Here is a 25,389-nt window from a genome sequence, read left to right as displayed (position 1 = left end):
GGAGGAGCTTATTTGAGGCTATTTGAGCCTATTAGAGAACGAGCTGAGAGTGGCATGTGAGTTGTGTACCTAGTATCAAAGTACCCTAGCAGCAGAGCATATCTTAGGGTTCAGAGGGTTCCAAGTAATTTGGAGAAGCCGCACACCTCACAAAACCCGACAAACTCTTTTTCCTGGTGTCCAGTGACAGCGGAATTGGCCACCTCACATCCAAGGTAAGAAGTAGGATATCACAGGATACATAGTTTGCATTTCATTGCAAATATGTTCACAAGACTGGTTGGTTGGAGTTGCACTTTATTTGGGATCTCAAGTATTTCCACAAATTAATCTTTAGTTCGGTTACGATACCCCATGCTAACAAAAAATCCAAGTGGCTCTGTACCATAGAACAGACATAGGGCCTCATTTACAAAATATAGGACAAAGATCAAAAAGCAGGTTGTTGTTTTGCAGTTTTCATATTGCACTATGAGTTGTGCCTAGGGACTAAATTGACAAACTGGGCAGCAAACTGGAAAATTGGGATTATTGTTGATAAATGCAAGTTTTAAGAAGTTTGTCTTATTCCAGGCAGTGTAATTCTGTGGCTATTATAGCAAATAAAGTACTGTCTTGTATAACAGGGCATGGCAGTGACCTAAAAGGGGCATGGCAGAGACAAAAGGGGTGTGGTTATGATGTAGAGGGGTGGGGGCACTGCACACAACAGCCTGAGGATGGGTAATGGATTGATCCTTGAAGAAAAAAAGGTAAGTGTCGGGTAATTTGGGGGAGGGCCAAGGGCTAAGCTTAAGGGTATTACAAATTTACCCGCAACTACATTGCTGGTAAATTTGTAACCTATGCCGCTAAAAAACCGGCCGGGTGACTACCCTAACGCAACCCAGCCTATGACAGGGCGCAGTTCCACTTTGATGACATCATAGCTGGTCTGCATGAATCCACAAAGACAGATTTCGATGCAATTAAATCCCCAGAGGTGAGGGGAAGTTTGACTCACGGAACCTGCACCTGTGGTTCACTTGCTTAGCCAGAACCCTCCCAACTCCAAGGTAAGTCTGTGAGTCTTGCAGATTTCAGGTTGGTCCAATCACTACTTTGCACAAACAACTTTTTTAATGTGCGTGGATGTAACATAGTTTTTGTAAATCCACAAAAATATTTGACTTCTTTTACATTTCCATATGGGGCCAATTGACAAAAAGGTCACAGTGCTGCTTTACTCCAGTGTAATGCATGTCGAAACTGCTAATCACATTGCCACATTCAAGCTAATTATATTTTCTGATTTATGGGTATGGGATCCATTATCCAGAAAGCTCTGAATTATGGAAAGGCCTCCTCCCATAGACTCCATTTTTTCCAAGTGATCCAAATCTTTTTAAATGTCTTCTTTTTTCTCTGTAATAATAAGAATAATAATAAAACAGTACCTTCTACTTGATCCTAAGATATGATAAAAATTTGATTTATTTAATGTTTACATGATTTTTTAGTAGACTAAGGGAGCTAGCACACGGGCAGATTCGGGGAGATTTAGTCGCCTGGTGACTAATCGCCTCTTCTGCAGGGCGACAATTTACCCAAACTGCCTTCCACCTGCTATAATGAGAAAACACCAGCACCAATGCAGCATTCAATTTCCGAAGCCACCTGAAGTGCATTGGCGCTGGTGTTTTCTCATTATAGCAGGGGGAAGGCAGTTTGGGGAGATTGTGGTTCCGCAGAAGAGGCAGTTGACAGGCAACTAAATCCCCTTGAATCTGCCCGTGTGCCAAAGCCCTCAGGGTGGTGGCACATGTGGCTACATGGAGGGATTAGTCGCCCAGCAACAAATAGCCTCTTCGGGCAACTAATCTCCCCGAAATGCCTTCCTGTCGGCGGGGTGGCACTCGAAACGATTCGTTTTCCGAAGTCGCCAGAAGTTTGCTCTTGAGGAAAACGAAGCGCATCGGTTGCCATCCCGCCGGCGATTTACATTCTAGCCGGCGGGAGGCAGTTTGGGAAGATCAGTTGCCTGAAGAAGCAGCAACTTGTCGCTGGGCAACTAATCTCCCAAGTAGCCACATTTGTCACTAGATTCAAATTACAGAAATCGTTATCTGGAAAACCCCAGGTCCCCAGCATTCCGGATAACCAGTCCCACACCTGTATTACTTAAACATTGACCTTTATTCTTCTAAAGTGAGATAAAAGTTACAGATGACTCTAGAGCAGGGATCCCCAACCTTTACAACCCGCGAGCAACATTCAGAAGTAAAAGGAGTTGGGGAGCAACACTAGCATAAAAAATATTCCTGGCTGCCAAATAAGTGCTGTGATTGGCCATTTAGTAGGCCCTATGTGGAATGTCAACCTACATTAAGGCTCTATTTGGCAGTGCACCTGGTTTTTAAGCAACCAAAACTTGCCTCCAAGCCTGGAATTCAAAAATAAGCACCTGCTTTGAGGCCACTGGGAGCAACATCCAAGGGGTTGGAGAGCAACATGTTGCTCACGAGCTACTGGTTGGGGATCCCTGCTCTAGAGTCAGGGCACAAGGCCAGGGGATCAGATGGAGGCTGTTTTCACGTTCAGTCGTCACCTGGCCACGAGTGGGAGCTCCGCATTCATTCAGCCCGTGCACTGGCTGGAACATAGTGGAGGCGGCCATTACTGAAACTTTCCACTAGGTGGCGCACAGAGCGTGTAATAGTTTCCCGGTGTTTATGCAAAGAGCATCCAGAGGCTGCTTCACCTGGGTCACAAGAGGAGTCGGACAATACTTCTCTTCATAGAGCACGGGACTTGCATACATCAAATGCTCCGCTTGGCGCATACAAACGCTCCATGGTGGCAAGATCGCAGTCCCTGAAGCCTGGAAGCGGGTATCGCCTCCTCCTCGTCCACCTGTTACTAGAGGCAGGTGAGCAGAGCACCGAGTGGCATGTACTGACCCGGGGTCACGACCCGACTGGATAACGCGCAGCCACACACTGACCACATGGCACCTGCTGGGGAATTCAGCTCGCTGGTATTGCTGGCAGGACTCATGGCACTGGCTACTATTTCTACTGCTGCTTCTGCTAAAGGGCAGCTTAGTTGCAAAGAGGTTCGTGCCAGTTTTCACTCTCTGCAGCCCGGAGTCAGATGGGTGCCAGAATCACCTGTTTCAGGTAAGCGCATGGTATGGTACCACAATAGAGTGCCTTCCTCCTTACTACTGATTCAATGAAACATTGCCCCTCAGGCTATTCTTTACAATCCGAAACATGATCCCTAAATCAAATGTTTCTGTAACAACAACCACAGAAAGTCACAAGTCTATACCTGCGCCAAATGTTATACAAACATGGGTGTAATGCATTGTTACTGGATCCCCAATCCACCCCACCAAAATGCTATACAACAATGATGCAGGGGAGCCAAGGGAACAGGTACCAGTATTGTTCATATTCCTCACAGCTCCTATATTTTCTTGCGTGCCAACTTAGAAACAGAATTGCATTTACTTAATAGTTTAATAGTATATTTTTTACAGACAGTTATAATTTTGCACATATTTTTTATACTTTTATAGATCTTTTACAGGACTCGTATATGGCAGCTGTTCTGTTGGCTTACCTGGTCGACAGCACAAGTTACTGTATCTTAATATATACAAAATGGAATTATCTGGCATTGATAATATATCTATTTACAGTACCTCTGTATTGCCACAAGGTATACACCGAAATCTAATTATATTATGCACAGCAACCTACTGTACCCTCAAGCTATACACTTTCTTGTAGATTTGTAAATACTGGATTTGTATTAATTACTTGCATACCTATCACTGCCATACATTGGGGTTTTTACATGTGCAGTGATTTTTTTATCCATTTTTCATAGGGAAACCACAACTGCAACAGGTATTTTTTAATAAATTCAGGATAGGAAAGCAAAATGTAAGGGCATGCATGAGGAGTCTACATATATTATATATAGTAATTCTATAATTTATAAGCTCTCCCATGGAAAGCCTTCGATTGGTACCCTCTCCAAACAAAGATTTCACCTTCCTCCTCTGGCCAAATCCCAATGTAAGTGTGGAGCTTTGGGGAGAAAGTGAAAAGGTAGCCTTATGCCTAAGAGATCTGATACTCAATCAAAACTTTGTAGTAATGACAAATATGAAGGATTGGAAGACACACAAATTAATACTCTATCTAATAATAATGCTGATCAAATCTTGAAGACTTGTCACCACTCATCCAAGTGGCTTCTTCAGTTCAACTCAAATGAGTGTTGAGCATTTATAAGATTATTCAGTAAGTCCAGTTGCTTATCACAGCTTGATACACTATATCATGACCTGGATGAAAGAAAAACTTTGTAGATATGAACTTGTACTGAATATAAATACAGGTATGGTATCTGCTATCAGGAATGATTGCAACCTGGGGCTTTATGGATTCAGGCTGATTAGTTAGGATCAAGCACATGGTACGGTTTTGTTTTTCCAGAGAAAAAGTAAAAGAGACAGAAAAATTTTTTTTTTGGTTAAGGTGGCAAGTAGAATTCCTGTATTTTGGAGATCTCTGGATAATAACGCTGTACCTGTACTATGTAATTCAGGTATATTTAATGAGAAAATGAACACCTTTATTTGATGTGCTGTATAGGGAATGGAAACACCTGGCAATAATAGTTATTTCTATATAAGTACTTGTTTATTTCCATTTCAGTTTGAATTTCAGCTGACTGATTCTTGGGATGGGACATCTGCAGGAATTTCAAATTTGCACCCACTAGGATTCCAAGCAGTTCTCAGTCACTGTTTGTTGGTTGTCTGGAGTTTTGCATTTGCATTGTGTACTCCATAGAATTACTCAGTAGAAGGTCATTGTGAAAGTACCTGTTTTGTGAAGAAAATTTAATTTCTAGAATTTAAAATTGGAGCAAAGTTAGTCTGATGTTGCACAAACTGCTTTTGTGTGAAAAGTAAGAAAATGGTCAAATCAGCCCCTTACTGTACAAGGTGGATGGGTTGGTTCTAGTGGTGACCTATACTTCTGAAACTAGCTGATGCAATGTTGGACTGAGCTGTTGGGGTTCAACGTTACAGCTTTGGGTTCACTCACTACACCTTGCTCTTCTTTTCTTCCCCCTCTCTTGGCTCATTATGTGTGTGCTGTGAGAATAAGAACCAATGTCATTTAAAAGATATACCGCACACCCGGAGTTTACTCACTCTGCAGTAGTGGTGCTGGTTCTCCGTAGACCCGGCACGGTCACACAGCAACAGCATCTTTTATTCACGGATCCGCACACACGCAATTTTACACCAACAGAATAATAACCAATTATATACAATAATATATATAGAATTGTAGATGGAGTGATACGGGAGCCCACTTCATCTGCACTTTTCTGATGTGCTTTTGTCTTTCTCATGTTCCCTTGTACATTTATATACATACGGTATCCCAATGTATTTATTCTCTGTCTTCCTTCTTTCTCTCAGGCCATTGCTTTACTAGTTTTCCTGTCTAAAAGTATGTATTTTTCTCATCATTCACTACATTTTATTTGTTGTGCCTTCCCACTGCTCTTCCACTTTCTTGTGGTGTAACTCCTTTATTCCCCATTTTTTTCCCCATTTTTTTTTAATTCTCCTAGCTATTCATATCTACATGTCCTCACTCTCCTCCTCTTCTCTTTTCCTTTCTTTATTTGTTATTGTGACCTTTCCTCTCATCGTCTTCTTTACCTTGGTCTTTCTCTTACCACATAAACTTCCTCGCTTGTCATCTGTTTTTCCCATTTTCTATTCTCCTCTCACTTTTGCCTAAATTTCCCTCATACATGTTTTAACTGACCTCCTTTTAAATTGCTTTTTTTGCTTAATATTTTTTTACCCTTTTACATTGCTTTTGAGTACATCTGCTACTAGCCTTTCTCTCTACATTAGTTTTCTTCTGAGCTTTGTGTCTGCTGTTCACTCCTTCATTTCTCTTCCTCTGTTTATCTTTTTTTCATTACTTACATTTTCAATCACTTTATCATCTCTTTATATTCTACCAGCCTTTCCATTACACCTCAGTTTTATGTATTACCTTCACTCTTTCTTCCATGCCTGTTAGTCTTCTTTACTCTATTTCCCTTTTTGCTCTCATCTATCCTCACACTGCTTTTTCTAGTTTCTTCCTTTCTGCCTTCTCTTCAATACTTTTTTCTCCACTCTCAGTATGTTATCCAACATATTGGCTACTATGAGTTTCTAGATCTTAACAAACTTTACAAATATTAATTCATGACCCCCTGTGTATTTTGAATTGGCTTGTATATGACGTATGAGTTAAACTAAATTAGGATTATGTCCTATACTTTGAAAACCTGAAAGTCAGCAAAGCAGATCTAGACTGCAGCTCTTCCTCAGCATCACACTGATTCCCCTTTCACAGACCACAGCTGTGAAAACCCTGCAAGCTGCAATTGTTGAATATGACAGGATCATTCAGCTGTGCACATTGCTTAACACATAGGCTTCAGCGATTTTATGCTATTGTGAATTAGCTTTAAAGGCTTAAAGGACCAGTAACACCCAAAAAAGAAAATGCCCTGTATACATTGCACATAAGGGTTCTTTAGTTGCAACAACAATTTACATAACTAATCAAAAGCATGTTTTATTTAAAAATAAATATAAAGCAAATGTGTAGGGCTTTCCTACCGTCCTTGGTCAAGAACATGTATTATGTATATTTCCATTAAACTCACTAGGGATGGGGTGGTATTATTTTAGTAAAAGATAAAAGAGAATATTTGCCATTCTCAGGATATAAATAAGTGCATGTCAGCTCATATAAATAAATAATTTTTGTTTTAGATATTACTGATGTTATTCCCAGTTTTCCAGCAGGATAGAGAATCTGCCATGGAAGCTTTTCAGAATAACACATCGTTCCATAAACAAATGGGTGCGGATGCCTCCTAATATTTCTGCATTACCATTTTCCCTATATTTATTAGCTTATAGAGGCTGGCTACAGCTGTTGCTGAGTATCCTAACTTATTACTTTTATGTAAGTGAACAAGAGGCTGTTCTTGCTTTCTGTGGATAGTCTTTTCATTGCCAGCTTACTTCAAAAGGCATGATTATTGCTTTGCAGACAATAAAAATGTGTATGGAGACTGGATGGCTTTGTGTTGACAGATGTCAATAGGGTATCCACACAAATCAACTACCAAATAGTTTGAGAGGGTATCCAAAGCAATTACAAAATGCAGTAGCAAAGCTGCTTTATCAAAGACAAATATAAACAGTCTGTTTCATGTTCTCCTCACTTCCAGTATCACTTGTAATGACATTCAAATGAGCATAGTGGTATGTCATTTTTAGCTTCCTATCTATTTTTAAACATAGTCTCCAGAGAATGTTTTTGCTGTGCAGCTTGATTTGTACAGTAGAGCCTAAAGCAATGAAGGCAACCCACTCCAAGGCAGATGTGCTTTCATTTTGGGATGTAAATCACATCTGCAGTCCTGTCTTCCTCACCCAAGTTAGCTTCTGAAAATAGCCATGGGTGAACTAAATATTATCATTATTATTATTAGTGCTGTAGAGTAAATGGGTGTATAAACTGAACATATAGATTGCATACAAAAAAATAACTGATAACTGATACAAGAGGTAAAGACGGCTTGCCCAAATCTAAAAGTACCCACCACAATTCACACTGTCAGAGTTAAACTGACTTTTGATCAGCTTGCACACTGGTTCCATCAGGGTTTCTCAGGCTTTTAAGGCTATATACACATATGCGGAGAACCGCGGCGGTCCTCTGCACGGTTTTTAAAAACAGCCAGTTTAGGCTATGGCACTTCCGCTAGTGTATTTACATACATTTTTTAAATACCGTGCAGAGGACCACTGCGTTTCTCTGCATGTGTGCCCATAGCCTAAAACTTTCAAATAGAATGTATCAATATCCATAAAATATGGTACCTTAATAAAAATATAAAGATAAAAACCTTCAAAAGAGACGAATGGAAGAGCAAAGTTTGTTAACAGTCATATCCGCCACAGAAGGAATAGAGGATATCATTGCAAAGGCAAAGCAATTGTGGCTATAATGTCTTACTAATGGAAAGCATTTTGCTTCTGTTTTGATTGTATGTAAGCAAAATATGACCCTAGGGGGCTAAAAATCATCAAAAATACTAAGGAAAAATACAAAAATGCTAAGGATTTTGTACTAACATTTGTGCTAAATTGCTTCCGTGTAGTTATCTATACTAACTAATCAGGTCAATGATTTTCTAAATTGTAGTCGACTAATGAATACAAAATGCTGATTGGTTGCTGGTTAAATAAACTGTCTCAAGAAGGAAGCAGAGAAAAATATCCTCTAAAAATGGTAAGAAGTGTTAAGGGTTCCAGAGATTAAATGAAAGGACTGGCAATGAGGAGCAAAAAGCACAGACGGTAGCAGTCATATTGCTATGGGGCCAGAGAATCCCCTAATATGGAATATTGCATTAAACATGGACAGAACTAATAGCAGCTCATTGGGGTCAGGTGCTCTGGGGATCAGCTATACTTGACAAAACAAATAGAGACAACCCCAAGACAAACCTTTTTTAATGTCCCCGGCACTTAAAAGCTTTATTTTCATCAAATTTATACTGGCATACATATGGATAGGCTATATTTTCCTATTACTATAATATATTGGTTTTCTTTGAGCCCTTGATGGCACTGACAGGGTAAAACATTGTATGCAGTATTGACTAGAGAGCACAGAAATAGGGCTTCTAAAAAAGAATAAAACATTCATGGGTGCAAATGATAAGTGCAAGAACAAGCAATGATGGCCAGTGAGAAATTCTGTAGCCTATATTTATTGGTGACCTGATTCTGGCTTGAGGAAGATTGTATTATACTCCACAAAAGTGTGACTGAGACTCCTTCGTGATTTCACTATATATCAATCAAGTGTGCATATTTTCTGTGTGCTTTTGATAGTGGAGATAGTTTTGGTTAGGGAATTATGGCATTGCTCTGCTCATGGTCTTAAACATAAGCAATCTTTCTGTAAAACTGCACCGATAAGTAGCATTTGACATATTAAGCTCTTACTTTATATAGACAAATGTTATTTTCAGTGACATCATTGTGATTTATTATGAGGCTTCATAATAAAAAACTACAGAAAGTGTTTTCTTGGTTTACGTTAAGTGGATAGACAAACCCCTGTTTACAGGTTACTGAATTGGAGTAAACATTTTCCCATGTTATTGTGTCACTGGCTATGACTTTAAAGGAAAACTATACCCCCCAAACAATGTAGGTCTCTATAAAAAGATATTGTATAAAACAGCTCATATGTAAAATCCTGCTTCATGTAAATAAACCATTTTCATAATAATATACTTTTCTAGTAGTATGTGCCATTGGGTTATCATAAATAGAAAATTGCCATTTTAAAAAATAAGGGCCGCCCCCTGGGATCGTAGGATTCACTGTACTCACAAACATACCAACAAACCATACATGTTAGGTCACATGAGCCAATTAACAGACAGAGTTGTGTCTTTTGCTTCCACACTTCTTCCTGTTACAGTTAGAGTTGAAGTATTTCTGGTCAGGTGATCTCTGAGGCAGCACACAGACCATCACGAAATGGTGGCTCAAGGCAAGAGATGTAAAAGGGCAATATTTACTTAAATATATATTCCAGTGTGGTAAGATTCTTTAATATGCCACTTAATATGATATGAACTATCTGTTGCTTAAGTGTTCATTTTGGGGGTATAGTTTTCCTTTAAGGGGCACATTTACTTAGCTCGAGTAAAGGAATAGAAGAAAAAATACTTTGAATTTCAAACGCTTTTTTTGGGCTACTTCGACCATCGAATTGGCTACTTCGACCTTCGACTTCGAATCGAAAGATTCAAACTAAAAATCGTTCGACTATTCGACCATTCGATAGTTGAAGTACTGTCTCTTTAAAAAAAACTTCGACCACCTACTTTGCCACCTAAACCTACCGAGCATCAATGTTAGCCTATGGGGAAGGTCCCCATAGGCTTTCTAGCCAATTTGGGATTGAAGGAGAATCATTCGATTCGAAGGATTTAATCGTTCGTTCGATCGCAGGAAATACGGTAAATCCTTTGACTTCGATATTCGAAGTCGAAGGATTTTACTTCGACAGTTGAATATCGAGGGTTAATTCGACCAATAGTAAATGTGCCCCTAAATGTTCAACAAAATCTTATGTGTTGGGCCATATAATATCGTATGAAACAAATTTTTATTTTTTTATGGTGGGAGATGAGCCAACCGATATTGGCAGAAAATTTGGATATCAGTCAGTTCGTCGATCGGGCTGGCCAGAACATTTTGATCAGGTGCATTTGAAGGCACCCGAATATCGGGCATTGTTAGTGCTGAATCGTCAGATACAGGTAGAATTTTATTGTTTCTACCTGTATATCTGACGATTGAACTATACACGTGTGTATTGAAATGAACAATCTTTCTTGGAAAGATCTTTTCCAGGAAAGATTGTAATTGTACCGTCTATGGCCTCCGTTAGTCTGAAATTATAATAAAACAAGTTGCAATTGATTTAGCCTGGTTTACATTGTAAAGCTCCTTGCTACGGTTCATTGCTAAAGAATAACAACCATTGAGGCGTCTTTTACAAGAAAGAAACAATAGTGATCATTTTTTAATACTTTGTTCTCAAATATTCTGTTCCATATACCTGTACATGACTGGTGTGAGTTTTGTTACATTGTGGCTTTTGTTTCTTTGAGAGAAAAGGCAAGACCCAACTGGTGTCATTGTAAGGGTCAGAGTTAATGAAAGTAGTTCAATTAGCTGAGATAACCTACTCCAAGTAAGCAGATGGTATGCTTAGACTTGGCTTTTCCCATGATAGATTAACTTTCAACAGTACCAAAAATCTGTACATAACACCAATCCAATCTAGACACCTGGGTCAAAATAAAAATCATTTTAAACAAGGTTCAGTGCGCTGCTATCTGCAAATCAATATGTTTCCCAAAACCTAAGGAAAGAAGCAATATATGGTGTAGTAGGTCTTATCAAGGTGTTTTGTAAATAATTAGAACCACTCACATTGTTGTCCCAAAATTGTAAGGGTATAAGAATTCTCTCTATGACCGATGTCAAAGGGGATCGCTGAGGAGCGGTATGTGTTAGCGCACGTTAGGCAGACATCTACAGTACCGGTTTCGGTGCAGTTCTACAAAGAAAATGCTTCAAATGGCCGTAACTGCAGGAAAAGGCCCTGTGGGCCGTTTGCACTTACCGAGCAGTAGTAGATAAGAGCAGTCAGAACGGTGCAGATCTTTCTCCAAAATGCGCCGCTTATCTGTTACACCTGGAGCATTAAGAAGCTGAATTTCGCTGTGGGTCCGCAGTACGTTGGCAGGCTGTCTTCTGTGTGGTCTGCTTCAAGTTGTAGCAATGGCGGCGTCTCTGCAGTATAGTTTGTGTGTTGTAGTTCCTCAACAGTTCAAAATCTTCCAGTCTCCCAATTGGCTCAACGGTCTGGGGGTGATTTAGTTAGTTCAATAAAGTAGCCTTTATTGAACTACCTAAATCACCCCCGGAACGCTGAGCCAACACATACCGCTCCTCAACCATCCCCTTTGACATCGGTCGTAGAGAGAATTCTTATATGCTTACAATTTTGGGACAACAATGTGAGTGGTTCTAATTATTTATATAACACCTTGATAAGACCTACTACACCATATATTGCTTCTTTCCTTAGGTTTTGGGAAACATATCGATTAGCAGATAACAGCCCACTAAACCTTTTTTAAACTGAATACTTAAAGTGGACGTGTGGTTCCACATTCCCTCGTGGCAGCTCATTTTAAATAAACAGCGCAGAACTCACAAAACAAAGTTTATTAAAATAAAAATCATATTAACCTGCAATATTCATGACTTGGTAGGAGATATTTTTCATAGAAATTAATTGAAACATGTCTTCACCATAATCCAGTAGGTACATTTCTGAGAAGCACAGAATGAAGAAAATCAGGTTGGGCAACACTGATATGAAATTATTACACCCCCTAATTACCATGTCCATTTTACAAAATTTGGCACGTTATGGAAAGTTTGAACATTTCTGGGGGTTTTATTTGTTATTACAGTTTTGCTAATGAAGGTGAATTGCCCTTTAAGCTGCAAGTCACAGTTTCCCCAAGAGACATGCTTATCTTAAATAGTTACAATTGTATCTTTGCTTATCTGAAATTGTTAAACATGTATCTAAGTGCAGGTGCTGAGTATTCTGGATTCTCTGACAAAAGCCTTTTATTTAATTAAGTTGTAGAAACGTTGTATCTCTTTCTGGCTGTTTAGTGCAGGAGATCAAAGAGAAAGTCGGGACATTTCAGTAACAATCGAGACTGTCCCACGAAAAACGGGACAGTTGGGAGGTATGGGTAATGGTGTGGAACTGCATATACAAAACAAAGGCATCAGTGTGTGAGCTCAGACTTCTGCTGTCTTTGCTTTAGGGATTGCTTTACATTACAACCCTTCTTTGTATATTTTACATAGACTGGCATTTTCTCAGTAAAATATCCTACCTGGCTGCAGTTTTTGCAGGGAGATAATGTCTTTCCTCCATAAGAAAAGATTAGAAGCAGTCAGTAGGTCACAAGTTCAGTGCTTTTATTACCCTGCTCCATGCCAGGTACCAAGAGAAGTGTTACTAGAACATTCTCATGTTTAATTTATGAACCTGGCAGCAAGCTGAATTTATTCATTTATACGTTTAAAGCCATGCAGCTATTTTAAAAAACATCTCTGTACTCCAGATTATTGGGTTTACTTGTGTATTAGTAAACCATTAAAACAGGCACAGAAACTTTTTGTGTTAGTTAGAACCTGAATTTTGTACTTGCTGTTTGATCAGCAAGTGGCACAGAACATCATAAAATGGTGGCTCAAGGTAGAAAGATGTAAAAGGGAAGTATTTACCAATTAAGTATATGCCAATTTATTAAAATTCTTTAGTAGGTTACTACCTGTGGTTCTCGCTCCTGTGAGAGTGAGTAGAAGTTCAGCGTTTCCGTTCCATAGAAAGATGTTGAACATCTGGACACACAAGCAAGTTCTATGCACTGTGTATGGCTGCATATATATATTGCTGAACTACCAATTGGCACCCGGGCAGGTGTGGATTTTTTTGTGTGTGCCTTCCATTGCTATGCTATATATATATTATTTTTTTATGGCCAGAACATGATGGTTTCTATAGGTTTCTATACTTTTTGATGTGTCTGTATTGGCAGGGTTCTGATCACGCAGTGAGAATTGCAGGCTTTTGAAAACAGCCCGAATTAAGTTTAAACATTAATAGAGCTGCACCAACATTCATTTTTATCCAGAATTAGCATCCGTTTATGACATTCTGTTGGGTAAGGTAAGCTTTGCCTTTTATTTGACCACAGCTTGAGCTAAAAACCTTTCCTTCACCTTGCATTGTCATAGGGCATCCTCGTCATGTTATACCAAGTATATAATCTATTAATGAAACCTAAATCACATTTTATGACTTTATAAAAGGGTGTTACTTGGTTTCAATTAATATTTTACAGCATACAAGGATAAAACAGAGAACTTGAAAGTGGATTGTTCTATATATGGTTTAAGAGATGAAAATGGTAAATCATGAATGAACATTAAAAGGCCGTGAAGAGGTAACTGAATACATTATTTTATTTCTGTTCGTACAAAGTATGAATAGTGTGCAAAAAAGATCTAGATCCAGTGATGAGCCCTTATTGTCTTCTAGAGATAGCATAAATCCATGAGTATACCTTGAACTGTGTCCTTGAAGTCCCCACCCCCAGCACACAATGTCTGTGAAGATTTATTTTGTTTTCCTCTGAGTGGAATTTTGAAATCAGAGATGCCAGCCTGAAGAAAAGAAAAGAGATAACGAGGATGTTCCACAATTACCTGTAATTATCACCCCAGCTTTGTCCTCTGCATATTGAACCAGACAAACTCTGTAGTGTTTGAACATTCTTTCTAGACTGTTAGTAATAATTATTGCATTTTCTGTCCTGAAACTTGATACTTTTAAATGAACTGCAGCTATTACTACTTCCCTATCTTAGAAATGACCCGAAAATGGATGTTATTTTAAATTGGATGGGCAAGAACTAGGGTTTCCACTTGGCCGGTATTCTACTGGCCTGGGCGGTAAAAATGATGGTTGAGCCCAATGTATAAAAAAAATTATAAATAAAGGAAGGCCGGTATTTTTTTCCGGAAAAGGTGGCAACCCTAGCAAGAGCAAGGACAAGGCATTTAATGTGTTCGTATAGAGGGTATATTTATTAGGGATGCACCAAATCCAAGGATTCTGCCTTTTTCAGCAGGATTCAGATTCGACCGAATCCTTGTGCCTGGCCGAATTTGCATATGTAAATTAGGGACGGGAACTAGTGACTTTTCGTAAATTCTTTTTTATTTTTTTTAAGTAAAAAAAAAATGTCCCCGCTTTTTCCTTTCCCGCCTCTAATTTAATATGCAAATTAGAATTCGAATTTGGTTCGGTATTCGGCCGAATTTTTCACAAAGGATTCGGGGATTTGGCCGAATCCCAAATAGTGGATTTGGTGCACCCTAATATTTATAAAAATGTGAAATTAGAGAGAACCACAGAAAAAATCTCAGCCACGGTGAGTCCATGCCAATGGGTAAAAATGGAATATTAGTAATAAATTCTCTAGCAGTTTTGTAGTCATTCACAATTAGTATCTCTCCTTGGTACATTATCAGAAGCACTCCAGTGACCTCCACTAACTCCGTTCTGTCTCTGCATTCCTAACTATTGGGGTACTTTTTGGGCAAGTGCTCGCAGCAGCTTCTTGGTGGAATGGACACTGCTTGTTTTGGCTTGCATGTATGCCTCACATTGCTGCAATATGCTGTTACAGGTAGTTAATATCTATACCAGCTAACCTGATGGTAGTCTCACCTTCTTTCCTGCACCTGGATGTTCTGGGCATTTATAATTTACCTGCTGCTCCCATTTCATAATTTCCTATAGGTACACTCTATTGATTTAAACACTAATGGTTAAAAGAGTACATAACCCTTGGACAATTTCTATTTACTTACCTTCAGCTTCATGCAGGCATCACTGCATAAAGAACAGTTGTGTAACTACCAGGGGTGCAGGAGGTAGAATCACACCCAGGCCCTTACCCCTTTGTAGCCGGCTGGAGCCGCAATAGAGCAATATCACTGGTGGGATGTAAAGAGGTTCTTAAAGTGTTCATGTCTTGCGGGCGGGGACAGAAGCCAAAAGTGTGGGGGCCTGTGTGCGACAGTAAGTGCACATTAGATGTGCTGCAGAATAGAACCTGTGAAATTCAATGGGTCAAGATGCAAAAGTGCATTTTTTGCACTTTGCCATATGAATGGTAACAAGCCCAACCTTACATTAGCCTTTTTCACTACTTTCTGCATCATTGTTTGAATTGTACACTTTAGGACTTGTTTTCTATATATGTTCTTTTCTCAGAAATGTTCTTCTGAAAAGAATCCTGCATACAAATTTTATGTAATTTGTTTCAAATATAGGAGTACTTGAAAGATTTTGCAGCCAATCCTAGATAAATGCACAGAAAACAAGAATATTATCGTAATTAGTTTGATAACAGCATCCTCATCCCTAACAAATAGCACATCTGGGATGAGTGTGCGCAGTAATTACATTTCACAGCATCCTCCCGTTTTCTGACAAAAAGGCATAAATCATTGAATAATGGAAGATCTTTCGCGAGGGATCCTGCCGCCTGTATATTTGGCATGCCACAATAACTGCTCCCATATTGTTTCTCTGTATCAAAGTGCCTGGCAGTTAGCAAACAACAGAGGAGGAGAATTCTTGTGCCTGGATGTGATGGACCCAAAAAAATTTCCATTACCTTCTGTTCAAGTTTTTATCATTAGAAAGCAACAACACTTATACCTGTGATGTTCCACTAAAATTTTTTCGATACTTGTTTGCTAAGGTATAGATTCCACTTTCTTCTGAAATGAACATAATGATGAAGTCTTTCTTTTGCTTTATTCTTTCTCTTAATAATAAAAGTTTGTGCATAAGATTGCCATTTTTCTATATAAAAATGCCCTCCACTAAACTAACAAAGGTGGGAAGTAAAATGAAAACAGCGGGGAGCATGTTGAAAAAAAAGTGCTTTAAGGAAAGGTGAAATCACTGAGGTGGCAAATTTATTTTTCCCCAGGCTGGTGCTCCTTTTAGGGAAAAGTAGCATTTTGTTCTTTTACCTTTCCCAGACATCCCTACAGCCAGGGGTGTAACTACAGAGGAAGCAGACCCTGCGGCTGCAGGGGGGCCCAGGAGGTACAGGGGGCCCCATGAGGCTCTCATTGATGAGCAATTTGAACATATATTGGTAAAACAGGACAAACATTGGATATGTTGGGGGCTCTAAAATTAATTTGCTGTGGGGCCCAGCAACATCTAGTTACGCCACTGCCTACAGCAGAATAAAGCTGGCTATACATTGAAAGATCTTGCCAAATTTGTGGATCATTCCCCAATATGCCCACCTTGAGGGACTGTAGCTTAGTGTTTCAGTCTTTACTGATCTGCACACGTGCCTGCTGATATCTCTTTTGATTCTCTAAAAGCAGATACTTATACCACCCTATGCTACAGGACTTGCTAGTTGATACTAATCAGCACTGATACATTCTTTAGATTAAAGTTATATATCTGTAGCCAAGCAGGGAACATATGAACTAATTGCTAATCAAACCTGTGGCATTGTTTTATAGGGATTTCTAGCCTCATTGTTATATTTTAGTTGTCCTTTAATAGATAAAAGCAAAAAAACAAATACAGAACTTGTTGCTGCTGGAGATCATGCATTTTTAATATAAGGCAGTAAACATTTTCCAGTTTTTTTTAATGCCCAGTATTATGATAAAGAATAGTTTTAATCTAATGCATTTAATCAGGTAGCAGAGTAAGTGCAGTCTTTTAGGACATGTAGCTTCGGGCAATGAAATAATCTTTTATAACATTTAGATTCTATTACTGCTATAATAATGCTTGCCCTCTATTATTTTAAAGACATTGTTCCATTTTATCTAATTACAGTTGGAACATATTTTTAATTCACTAAGTTATACTCTGTGTGTCCCTCTGGAAGAATAAAATGTGTTACATAGGGTAAATCTATATAAAAGAATGTTATTCCAGAGACAGACAAATTAGTTGTCTTATAATTATTTGATACTCAGGATGACCTTCTTTGGATTGAAATTTAGAAATGGATGGAAGATATAAAGCAATTAGCCCAAATGATGTGCATGTTATATTAGCACCCAAAATAAGCTGAGATTGCAAGTAATAAACTTTCTCCTAACTCTAGTCCGGCATTTAGTGCTTTCTCCTATTTTATGATCATGACAGACCCTATGACTTGAATTACTTGCCCTTCTTGTAGAACTTCCTTATTATATTTATTTAGAGTAACATCTAAGCATAAGCATGGCCAGATTTATGGTAGGGTAGAAAGGGTATTTGCTATGAACCTCAAGGCTGAAAGAAAAGTACAGGTAACAATAAGATATTATATTGTGTAACAAATGTCAGTGCCTTTATATACAGCAGGGATTCCAAGAATACAGCACACTTCCCACTGGTCCTAATTTCTGCAGAATAGTTCTGAATTGCGGATGTCTAAAGGGAGTGATTTACCAGGTAGTGGGCAAGGTTTTGGGTTGATTGTAGCATGTCTTGGTGTTGGCATGGTGGTGGTGGATTGGAGGCCTTGATTAACAACAAGAAAAGGGGGTGAGAAATTGAAAGAGCTGGCCCTCACAATTGCACCTTCCCATATATAACCTCCGAGATAGTTGGAAGTATGGAAGTTAAAACATAACTTTTAATCTACAATTAAAATCGATGTCCAGACAAAGGATATAATATTAAAAGAACAGCGAGAAACAGGACGTTGATTGACTAGTATAGGAGGGTTATCACGGATAGTGCTAAGCAACCATTTAAACCCAGCAGACTGCCTACTGGTGAATATCAATTCTGTCGCCAGTTAAGGATTCCAACCCACGGTTTATTCAGCCAGTCCCAGCCCCTTCACCCTCATAGCACACCTCACGTTGTAAAGTGCCATTCAAAGATAGTGCCTTATTACTTAGGTGCTTAGTATTCTGCAGAGAGCTAAGGTTCAGGCCCACTGATCAATTCAGCCCATTCAACCCCTTCACCCTCCTGGTCTGGTACACCCTCCCGATCCGTTTTATCGTTCAAGTCCTGCCTGACTGCAAGCTAAAAAGATGCGCCTGACGCGCGTTTCACCCGCCAAATGCGGGCTTTGTCAAAGGCAAATGCGAGACCGTCGGTGCACTCCTATAAATAGCTGCGGAACAGCCGTTACAAATTCAAAACGGCCACTCATCGCGCGGAACGTCATGGTAGAAATCACACGGCCAATACCGTCTTCTCCCTGCTGCCCTACGTAAGAGCGCTCTGGAAGGGATTTCCTAGGCGATACTGTCGTAACCATTTGGGCCATTGAGACAATGTTTCAATGATGACGCATAGCTACCAATGTAGCCAAATTGTAACATGCTGGTGTGGCTCGATTTCTACCATGACGTTCCGCGCGATGAGTGGTCGTTTTGAATTTGTAACGGCTGTTCCGCAGCTATTTATAGGAGTGCACTGACGGTCTCGCATTTGCCTTTGACAAAGCCCGCATTTGGCGGGTGAAACGCGCGTCAGGCGCATCTTTTTAGCTTGCAATCAGGCAGGACGTATGATAGGGACTTGAACGATAAAACGGATCGGGAGGGTGTACCAGGAGGGTGAAGGGGTTGGATGGGCTGAATTGATCCGTGGGCCTGAACCTTAGCTCTCTGCAGAATACTAAGCACCTAAGTAATAAGGCACTATCTTTGAATGGCACTTTCAAAGTGATAACCCTCCTATACTAGTCAATCAACGTCCTGTTTCTCGCTGTTCTTTTAATATTATATCCTTTGTCTGGACATCGATTTTAATTGTAGATTAAAAGTTATGTTTTAACTTCCATACTTCCAACTATCTCGGAGGTTATATATGGGAAGGTGCAATTGTGAGGGCCAGCTCTTTCAATTTCTCTCCCCCTTTTCTTGTATATTATCACTATTTGGCCTTGCACACCATATACTGTGTTTGCTGGTTGGTGCTCCCCAACACCATACTTTTCTTGATTAACAACTGACAACACCTGCTTAGATCCTAGATCAATTACAGCTGAGCGTAGCATGTTTGACATATGTAATTTATTTCAAGATTCCCCTATCATATGGGAGCCCTAACCTTCCATCATTGCCGGGGCCCATTTTTCTCTAGCTATGGCCATGTGTCTATAAATATGGCTGTCCATATATAAAGGCAAATAAAAGGTATCTGACTTTGTATTGGAAGCTTTAGCCACTGAATTACAAATTCCAGAATCATTTGGGTCGCTGATGTTGGACTGGTATTTACATTTATTAGTTAAATGACTCTGGAAAATGAAAGCAGACAAAAAAATTCAGCAGGTTCATGACAAGAGTGACACCACTATGGTAATTTTCCTTAAAAAAAAAACGAGATGTTTTGTGGCAATTTTGAAACTGCACCTTTAAGCACTTTAAATAATTATGAGAACTTCTAATGTTGCTATGGTGACACTTGAGAGGCGCATTTTTACTATGCTTATCTAATTGTTTTTTATTCACACAACTTCTGCAATCTTGAATTTACGGGATAAGTGTGCCCCGCTGTTCTCCTTTGTTCTTTTCTGAAAATGATGTCATTGGAGCCAGACATTTAATAGAGAAACATAATACCCATGGTATATAGCAAAGCACCCAAATATCTGCCATTGAAGCCAAACACTTCCTGGGAGAATAAAAGAGAATATTTAGAATTGTTAGGAGTCTTCGAAAGAAAATTAAGTTTGATATGGTGCCATTTTATTCTGTGATATGATCTCAGAGACTCATCTGCATTGTTACCAGGCATGCAACAGGCACATGTAATTTGTTCCTGCATGTTAATTCTGTATTATGAGACATATCTATACATCGCCTTAACAACTGTATGAAAAAAAGCCGTATTAACATTTTTACTGAATTTTCTGTTTTTTTTAAGGGACTGATCTGCAAGTATGTGTCACAAAGACCTCAACCTGTTGCAACCGTAGAATGGAGGATAGGTATCAGATAGTATCCCGTCTGAACATGGAGCAGCTCCTCCAGTCTGCCAGCACAAAACTTAAATTCCTTATCATCCAGAATGCTGCCATTTTTCAAGGTATGCTACTTTCAGTGTATATATAACCTCAGTACAATTTCCTTTGATCTGTAGATACTACTATCTCAGTTTTTCATTTTTTAACTTTCAGTACTAAACCCTCTTAGTCTTTGTGAATCCTTTCTCCAGGCAGAAACCAGGCCAACATGTTCAAAGGGAAAGGAATGCAGAAAAGTACTTATTCATTATTCACTACTTGGAATTATGAATGAGCCGTAAGTCTCCCAGGTCTACTATAGTTAGCCAAGTTTTAACCTTGATGGTTGCTCAGTAGTTAGCACTGCTACCTTGTAGTACTGGGGTCCTGAATTTCATTCTGACTTGGCACAATCTGCATGAAATTTGTATGTTCTCCCTAAGGAGGTTCCTCTGGGTTCTCCAGTTACCCTGACATTCCAAAAGACCCTAGGGTGTTGTGTGAAAGTTATATGGACCTTATATTTTAAGCTTCATTGGGTTAATGACTGAATAATGACTAATAATATGAAGAGTGCTGACTGCGAGGCATGGCTTAAGGCAATCAATAGCATGAATGACTAGTTTTAATTTATTACTACTTTCAAAACCTCTGAAAATGACCTTTCAGTAAACAGTGAGGGGCAAATTCACTAAGATGCGAAGTTGCGCCAGGCGCAACTTCGCCGCACTTCGCCAGGCGTAGTTTCGCCAGGGCTCCGCAAATTCACTAAAATCCGAAGTTGCGCACAGGGGTAGCGTAAGGTTGCGAAGTTGCGCTAGCGTTGATTTGCTATATAAAGCGAAGTTGCGCTAGCGAAGGCTAATTTGCATACGGCGCAAAATTCAAATTTCAATGGAGGAACACGTATCTGCACTACAAATGCCTAGAAAACCTTCAAATCTGCAAATAAAAATTTTATTTTGCCCTACACATGTGCCCACTGTCTAGGTAAGTTGCCATGAGTCAGGAAATGTAGGGGGGAGGAAGGGGAGCCCCAAAAAATTTTCGATCTTTTTCAGCCTATCAGCCATCATGTAGAAAACACGCCATCGTTTTTTGGGACTTAGAAAAAATTTTGACTTTTTTTGAAACAATCCCTATCTACTCTATTGCGCTTCGCCAGGTCTGAGGTGGCGAAGGAAGTCTAGTGTAAAAGGTAGCGTTCACTACACTGCGCAAGTTAGTGAATTTGCGTAGTTTCGTCGCTAGCGAAGATTCGCCTGGCGTAAGGTTGCGAAGTAACACTAGCGAAACTACGCCAGCGTTCGTTAGTGAATTTGCGCAGTAGCGAAAATGCCAAACGCTAGCGAATTAACGCTAGCGAATTAACGCTAGCGTTCGGCGCTTCGCGCCTTAGTGAATTTGCCCCTGAGGGTGTGAGATGAGTGGTAATGGGAAGGAAAGGGTGTGGGGGAAAAATAAGAGAACAGAATTGAATGGGATCAGGCTCAGACACAAAGGGGTATATTTATCAAAGAGTGAAGTTAGAGATCTCCCCAGTCCGCAGAGTGAAATACCGCCTCTCTCTCTCTATTCATTTCTATGGGATTTTTAAAGGCGTATTTATCAAATGCGGACTGTGGAGATCTCGAACGTCACTCTTTGATAAATATACCCCAAAGTGTCAAAGAGTAGTGTGAAGAAGAGAAGATTTTATTTATAAAACTTGTTGTGGTGATAATTGCTTGAAATATATTCATTCCAAAAAATGTCCTATCTTAAATGAAAACATTGACTGTTAAACTGGCCAAGTTTTTCAAAGATCCTATCTAATCTTTTTGAAGACTGAGGACAGATAACAGAATCTGGCCTGATGTGGAGTACATAATCTGTGAAAAGGTGCAGAAAATAAGAATATACTCATTGCTTATCTGTTGCACAGAATCTTTTAATAAAGATAAATATCATCAACATGTTTTGTTTCATTTAAATTTAGTTTCATGTACATATACCAGGGGTCCCCAACCACTTGGCCGCAGACCTGTGGCAGGCAGCGGACTGTGCCGAACTGGGAAGCCTCTGGTCCCAGCTGTATTCTATAATAGCTGCAAAAACAATGAAAAGGGCTCTAATTACCTGCAATCCCAGCTCCCTTATGTGCCATTGCCATAACAACAGCTGTGTAAAGCCCAAGAAGCGTCTTACTGATCTCGATATGGACCAAAGTACTGTTTGGACAGTTTTTTGGTAAGCTTGAAATGCACCCACGCATCTACAACCCCCCCCCATTCCTTGTAATAGACTTCTAATAGAGACACTATGGGGCAAATTCACTAAGATGCGAAGCGCCGAACGCTAGCGTTAATTCGCTAGCGTTTGGCATTTTCGCTACTGCGCAAATTCACTAACGAACGCTGGCGTAGTTTCGCTAGTGTTACTTCGCAACCTTACGCCAGGCGAAGTTTCGCTAGCGACGAAACTACGCAAATTCACTAACTTGCGAAGTGTAGTGAACGCTACCTTTTACGCTAGATTTCCTTCGCCACCTCAGACCTGGCGAAGCGCAATAGAGTAGATAGGGATTGTTTCAAAAAAAGTCAATTTTTTTTCTAAGTCCCAAAAAAACGCTGGCGTGTTTTCTACATGATGGCTGATAAAGATCGAAAAATTTTTGGGGCTCCCCTTCCTCCCCCCTACATTTCCTGACTCATGGCAACTTACCTAGACAGTGGGCACATGTGTAGGGCAAAATAAAATTTTTATTTGCAGATTTGAAGGTTTTCTAGGCATTTGTAGTGCAGATACGTGTTCCTCCATTGAAATTTGAATTTCGCGCCATATGCAAATTAGCCTTCGCTAGCGTAACTTCGCTTTATATAGCGAATCAACGCTAGCGAAACTTCGCAACCTTACGCTACCCCTGTGCGCAACTTCGGATTTTAGTGAATTTGCGGAGCCCTGGCAAAACTACGCCTGGCGAAGTGCGGCGAAGTGCGGTGAATTTGCGCCTGGCGCAACTTCGCATCTTAGTGAATTTGCCCCTATACATCAGAGTTCTACTAAATCCTGTTGCTATTTTGTGTCGTGGATACTTGCCAGCCAGCGTGTAATACATCTACATGGGGTATGCATTTCCAAGTATTAGTAAGCAGAAGTCATCTTATCCTGATCTGCCAATGTAACATCTCAGATCCACCATAGAATACAGCTTTACAAGTGCATTTTTGCACTATTTACAATTATAATTATCTGCTTGTAATACATTGCAGTGTGACAGGTTTTATACCAGAACATTTTTAATCCACTACACCCTGTTATTTGCAACAGTTTATATAAGAATAGCTAAAAACACAAGGGGATTTTTTTTTGTTTTCTAAATTAAATACAACTTAAATCAAGGTAATCATAACCATTTAAACCAATAGATAATGCAAGGTCTAGCAATATAGCATATTACCTATGGAAGGGGTGAGAAATAGGGTATGTTACACACCTACATGTACAGGGAAAATGGCTAAGATGATGTGGCATTTAATTACTTATAAATCATACAAAGTCATAATAAATGTTTATTTTGGTTCATCTCATTACCGCATCCACTGGGGTTGGTGATAGAGTATTGCAGTAAAATATATGATGTTCCACTATTTTCAGGGCATATTGTTAGCTCTATATATATATATATATATATATATATATATATATATATATATATATATATATATATATATATATATATAGCTATAATACTATAAATAAAATTTAAGTCCCTTTTCCCATGGGACTCAAAACTTTTATACATACTGATTGAATATATGCCTTTTGGATTGCATGCGGCAGACTGTTGGTGCTGTGTGTCAGAAAGCACAAGATCCAAAGGATTTTAGGTCGGGGGGGTATACTGTATGAGAAATCAGAAGTTCTTTCAGATGAACAGGGCCCTGATTATTTAGGCATTTATAGACAAGAGGGCTGATTTTGAAGAGAATCCTCCATGTAATTGTAAGCCAGTGTGGCAAGATTTATGTAATCTGTATTTTCATTGTATACATCCGTTTATTTGACAGTGCTGCAGACTATCTTGGCACTTTATTAATGCATAATAATAATAATAATAATAATAATAATAATAATATTTTATATGTCCCCACAGTGTTTCAGAAACTTGACACTAGCAGGTAAAACAACTGAGCTTCTCAACTTAACCTTCCAAGTCCATCATAAATTCCTAATCACTACTGCAATAATTATTTATCGACTCACAGTCGACGGTGGTATTGCAAACCACAGAATTGTATTATTCTGAAATATCACAAACACAATATGAAAACAAAATGTGTGTGTGTGTATATGGTGTAGTCTCTAAAATCTCCAGTTTAATGGGTTCCAAATCCGTCCAGATGTTATTTTCCAGTAAATTAAATTTCTTCTTGGCAAACATTTTCTCTCAGCAAGGACCAAGGAAAATAGGCTGGCATTTGCGAAACCTCACTCAGGCATATCAGTTACAATGTTGCTTAACAAACTTTATTAGAACATTAAAGCTTTTTCAACCCTTAGGCTCTTTTTTTCCACTGACATGGCACAGTTCCTGAAATGTAAATCGGATTGTGCTTTTTTCTACCAACTCAGTTAATATACTTAGTATTTCATGGAGATCTGATATTGACCATGTAAGTGACACTATTGATAATGGAAACAAATTAAGCAGCATGTTCTGGAAGCAGCGATGGTTCCTGACTGTCTAACTGAAGGTAGGGCTGTATAACCTCTTTCTGAAATGGAAAGAAATCAATATGTACTGAATGTTCAAATGTGTTGCATTAAAGAGAGATTGTCGAGAATGTTTGTTTTTTATTTTAAAGTAAGATGGAGATATAGGTAGAAGATGGATATGGGCTAGTGTGCTGGAAATCCTGTTCATTAAAGTATTATAACCAGTGCTTCATTCAGGAAATGTAGAGCCCGTAGAATATTTGAAAGCAGCAAATGGAATTCATTGAATTGCTTGGGCAAAGGCATGTGTATTGCCTTTTAGAAATATATATAAGTATATAAAATAAGTGTAAATATATATATATATATATATATATATATATATATATATAT

At 39.1% G+C, this 25,389-nt stretch overlaps 1 protein-coding gene across 1 annotated transcript in view; it reads left to right on the top strand.

Moving 5' to 3' along the window:
• Window positions 1-2,707: 2,707 nt before the first annotated feature.
• gpc3.L (glypican 3 L homeolog) overlaps window positions 2,708-25,389 on the top strand; it is a 227,096-nt gene continuing 204,414 nt past the window's right edge. The window contains exons 1-2 of the mRNA XM_018230004.2: window positions 2,708-3,158; window positions 20,220-20,381. Coding sequence (XP_018085493.1) covers window positions 2,987-3,158; window positions 20,220-20,381 — 334 coding nt within the window. The 5' untranslated portion in view covers window positions 2,708-2,986. The remainder of the gene's footprint in view (window positions 3,159-20,219; window positions 20,382-25,389) is intronic.

The sequence above is a fragment of the Xenopus laevis genome, chromosome 8L (genome assembly GCF_017654675.1).
Source record: "Xenopus laevis strain J_2021 chromosome 8L, Xenopus_laevis_v10.1, whole genome shotgun sequence".
In the NCBI taxonomy this organism is placed as follows: Eukaryota; Metazoa; Chordata; class Amphibia; order Anura; family Pipidae; genus Xenopus; species Xenopus laevis.
This window is presented reverse-complemented; position numbering and strand designations above follow the sequence as displayed.